This window comes from Nansenia antarctica (assembly GCF_963989245.1).
Source record: "Nansenia antarctica genome assembly, chromosome: 2".
NCBI lineage: Eukaryota > Metazoa > Chordata > Actinopteri > Argentiniformes > Microstomatidae > Nansenia > Nansenia antarctica.
The window spans coordinates 14,917,220-14,922,219 of NC_137675.1; the positions used below are offsets into that span (position 1 = coordinate 14,917,220).

General features: G+C 47.8%; 1 protein-coding gene across 6 annotated transcripts in view; it reads left to right on the forward strand.

Moving 5' to 3' along the window:
- rims1b (regulating synaptic membrane exocytosis 1b) overlaps window positions 1-5,000 on the forward strand; it is a gene marked incomplete at both ends in the record, with an annotated part of 66,171 nt that overhangs the window by 22,192 nt on the left and 38,979 nt on the right. For 5 of the 6 annotated variants that reach the window (XM_080523774.1, XM_080523777.1, XM_080523776.1 and 2 more), the window contains one exon: window positions 2,474-2,494. The exons of the other annotated variant lie outside the window; for it this stretch is intronic. In XM_080523774.1, the coding sequence (XP_080379900.1) occupies window positions 2,474-2,494 (21 nt within the window). The remainder of the gene's footprint in view (window positions 1-2,473; window positions 2,495-5,000) is intronic. 6 annotated transcript variants of the gene reach the window in all.

Sequence of the window (5,000 nt, forward strand, 5' to 3'; positions counted from 1 at the left end):
TCGCACCCTGCACTGGCTCCCGATAGCAGCTCGCATCAGATTCAAGACCCTGGTGCTTGCATACCAGGCAGCTAAAGGGACAGCCCCTGCCTACCTGAAGGAAATGGTAACCCCCCAAACCCCTGCCCGCTCACTCCGCTCCTCCACCTCGGCTGGCCGACTGGCCCCACCTCCTCTACACAGTAGTCGGGCTGCCCGATCACGTCTCTTCACAACACTGGCTCCCCGCTGGTGGAATGAGCTCCCCACGGCTGTCAGAACGGCAGAGTCACTACCCATCTTCCGTCGTAGACTGAAGACCCATCTCTTCAGGTTACATCTTAACTGCTCCTCCTGAGACATCTTCTGACCCTCACCACTACGTCTCCTAAAGACACCCGCTTTCCCCTCTACTGTGTCCCTAAGAACTTCTATTGCCCCCCTTGTACTGTTTCTCAGTTTCTCCAGTAAAAAAAAAAAAAAAAAAGTTTTAGTAGAAGGCGATAATAGGGAGAAGGTTTTTCCTTCTATCAGTGGCCCCGGGCCCGAGCTAGAGTACTCTTCCTGCAACGAATGGTGGACTGCTGATTCACATGCTTAGTATTCAAATGTATTGATTGTAAGTCGCTTTGGAATAAGGCGTCTGCTAAATGCCAAAAATGTAAAAATGTAAATGTAAATCCCGTGTTATGTCTATAAGTGGGATATGCAGTACACTCCAACGTCCTGCAGGAGGCATCCCAGGAACATACTGGTGCCGTGCCAGAGGACACTGTGCCAACTACCAATTTCTTGCCGCTAAATCTGTTCCCAGCTTATCCTGCTGTCGTAGACATGAATAGAATGTTCTGGGTGTTGGTTTTAAAGGTCACATACTGTAAAAGCATCTAAACTACCCGATGTGAGTATGTGTGTGTGTATGTGTGTGTGTGTGTGTGTGTGTGTGTGTGTGTGTCTGTCTACGTGTGTCTGTGCATGTGTGTGTGTGTGTGTGTGTGTGCATGCGTGTGAGTGTGTGTGTGTGTGTATCTCAAAAGCCTTTCCTCGATTCCTCGTGTCCCCTCTCCTCACCTCATTCTCCAAAACTCATTGGAGGAGAAGGTCAGAAGAGGGGAGGGACCTCGGGACTTCTCCTCCAATGGGTTTTAAGAAGGAAGGACGCGGCTCATTCTCCAAAACTCATTGGAGGAGAAGGTCAGAAGAGGGGAGGGACCTCGGGACTTCTCCTCCAATGGGTTTTAAGAAGGAAGGACGCGGGGAAGCAAGGAAAGGACTTGGGAAAGATTGGGCCGCGTTGTTATTGTAAGCTTAGGGAGGAAGCGAAGGGTGTACTATATGACATGGTATCATGTACCTTTTCCTGTTTTCATCTCCTGGGCTGCATGACACTGTGACACACTCGTCATGCCAAGGTCATGACTGAGATGTGTCGGAATCACGCATGCGTCGCTGTCACTGTCACGACATGTTGTTTGTTTTTGTCACGCCGCGGCTAACTGTCCCTACTGCCATCTCTGTCCCTCAATGAAGTGTGTTTTTTACGATTTCTGAATGTGTATATTAACAAAAGCTCACTCCATCCCTTCCTTCCTCTTCTCTCTCTCTCTCTCTCTCTCTCTCTCTCTGTTTTTCCACCCTTCTTCTCTCTCTCCTTCCCTTGTTCCCATTAACCTACATGCCCATCCCTTCACCTCCTGTCCTTTTCTGATCTGCACTTTAACCTCACTCTAACCTTTTTTTCCCCTCCTCTTTCACTCTTTCTCTCCATCCCTCCCATCCCTCCCTCACCTATCTCTCACTCCTCACTGCAAACCTGGACTGCATGCCGCAAGGAGGACAAAGTGGTTAGCATCCTTTTTCTGTGTTTTCTATGTGCTGTGGTAATATGCGATGTGTCCCGATGTGTCCTGATGTGTCCCTAAAAAAAAAAGAAAAAAAAAGAGCTGCGTTCCAATATGTAATCTAACTCCGTTCCCTCTGCCCTTGTTGACTTCCTCTCCTAAAGGGAACATGATCGGTGGGAGGTATACAGCAGGAACTATTAAGCAGAGATGGGGGTATAGCTATTTCTATTTGGCTAACACTTATCCAGACCACACAAATCTATGGAGAGAGAGAGAGAGAGAGAGAGAGAGAGAGAGAGAGAGAGAGTACAAAGGCGGAGGGGAGGGGAGGGACTGAGTTATCAGATTGGAACGCAGCCAACGAGTACAAATCCACATATGGATTAATGACTTAAGTCAACAAGCAAAGTCCCTGACAGTTCATGTTAGCTTTCTCTAAACCAAAAGGATAGCCTTTCTTTCTTTCTTTCTTTCTTTCTTTCTTTCTTTCTCCATTGACTCCTGTGAGCGACAGACTCAGTCTCAGACTCAGTCCCCATTAGCAGATAACAAGGAAATAATGTGTCTTGAGTAGGTTTTCCTAGGGTAAAAAAAACCTAAAAAACATTGACTAATTCTGCGTCCATTGTCTGTCTCCTCCTCCTGCAAAGTGTCTCATAGTGAAGGACAGGGTAAGGCCTGATGGGAAATGGAGTTTCTGCATGGGTCACTACTATTGTAGTTCTTTTTTCACACCTGAGCTGCAATTTTGGGGAGGGGGGAGCGAGCATGGCTGTCTGGGAATCTCTAAACCCTTTACCACCCCCCCACCTATCCCCCCCCCCCCCCCCACCCACCCCCACCCCCTATGGCTGTGGGCATGGCTGTGCCAGGGGCAGTGGGCACTAGTATACGTGGGTGCATATTTGGGGGGGGGGGGTATTGCAGGGGGTCCTTGGCACTTGGCACGCAAGAAGCACCGTATTAATCTTAAGCCCCTTGTTTTGAATGCAGAGTGAATGCTCCCTCCTGCCCATGCATGCTTTAACCTCCCCTGCCTGTGGTCGTGACGGAGGAGAGGAGTGGGTCCCCCCCCCCCCCCACTGAGTTCCATTTCTGCACACTTGCCACCTTCCCCTCTGCACTTGTTCACATCCGAATCAGGGGCGCCAACCGCCCGAGGGGCCCCCCGGATGAATCAGTGGTGATATGATGCAACACTATCCTGCCCCCCCCCCCCCTCTGTGGTGGAGAGTCATCAAGGGTAGAGGGAAAAGTGTGCATGTTTCGGTTTGGAACTGAGCCCCCCCGAAGGCTGCTTCAGACTGAGGGGGACTGGGGGTGGAGGATGTAAGGCCTGGTTCCATTCCTAGTCCCCGTCCCCCCCGTCCCCCCGTCCCCCCATCCCTTGTTGTCCCCCGCTACCCTGTAGCCCCCTCACCTCTCACCTGTAGCACCCGCCACTGTTTATGTCCACTACCAAGACACGCCTTAACCCTACTGCAGCTACCTGACTCACATTATAACACGCCTAGCTTCTACATACTGTATAAGCCCCTGTGTGTGTGTGTGTGTGTGTGTGTGTGTGTGTGTGTGTGTGTGTGTGTGTGTGTGTGTGTGTGTGTGTGTGTGTGTGTGCGTGTGTGTGTGTGTGTATGTGTGTCCTGTGTGTTAGACTCACGTGTGTGTGTGTCCATGTGATTGTTTTTGATGATGACTACAGTACAAGTCAAAGGTTTGGACACACTTCCCCATTCAATTGAATGGGAAAGTGTGTCCAAACTTTTGAATGGTACTGCATGTGTGGGTTGCCTGTTTTGTCGGTCTAACTGGTATTTAATCTGATTGTGGTACTGGAGACCGTATATGACTCATTCTTTGCTTTTCTTGATGAGGTCCATTACCCTTAGTATTTAACCCACACCATTTCTCTAGTCGAGAGCCCCCCAAGGAACTGGTACTGTATCAGTGTTGTAATCAATGTATGTTTATGGGGTAAAGAAGAAGGGTCGGATTACATCGATTTCATCACATTATACTAAACTCGTACAGTAGTTCAAAAGTACAATTTCTAACAAACAATGATGATGATAATTCAAAATGTTATTCATCAGCGTAGTCGGATGCCCTAGTTTTTTCTAGCCTTCATCTTATTAATTGTGATTGTTTGTTTATGTGTGTTTAATGTCAACTCCAGATGGCTGCTAGCGAAGGAACAAACAAGAGACAATCTGTCCCCTCTGTAGTGAAGTAGAGCCTCCCTGTGGGAGCCAGGCATAGGCAGGGCCGTGCACACACACGCACACACGCACACACACACACACACACACACGCGCATGCAAGCGTACACACACACAGGCACAAACGCACGCACGCGTGTACAGACATACACATATTCATACACAGACACTGAAGCGAACAAATTCATACAGTATACAAACAGAAAGATATGCGTGCGAACACATAGTTCCTTACTGCTCACTTGCTTGTACACACACACACACACACACACTCTCTCTCTCTCTCTGTCTCTGGCTCACCCACTGCATTGAGCCGACACTGCACTTTTTACAGGAAGAGAGAATGCACTGCATAATCTCCGTCAGGTTTCTCAGCACTCGATGACTAACCCCTTGGTCGGCTACTCTCCTCTCTCCTCTCCTCTCCTCTCCTCTCCTCTCCTCTCCTCTCCTCTCCTCTCGCCTCTTCTCCTCTCTCCTCCTCTTTACCTCGATGTAAAACCATCCAGTGCTCTCACCCTAATGCCGTTCCCCTCATAGCCCAAGATGGAATACTCTGTGTTTATGGGCTTTGCCATTAAACATTACAGTAAAGACTTTATTTAGATAAACAAAACTATATGAATCGGAATCTGTCTGCATTTACAGTACAGGCAATATAACTTCCTATATGGACTGGAATTGATTAGTCGTGATTGAAGCTCGAAGTCTAGTTTCATAGGAGATGGTTGCAAACAATGTGGAAGTTAGTGAAGGAGAATGCAATTAGTTCGCGGAGCAGCTTGCTTATGTAATTAAATGTAGGCCTGCTTGTAACTATACAATGAACAGCAGGCCTACATGAGGCTGTTCCGTTTCTATTACATTTGCATAATTTATATTTTATGTTTTTGATTAAAAAGTAAAAATGGCTAGGGATAAAATCAGAAAAAAACAAAAACAAAAACAAAAAAAAGTA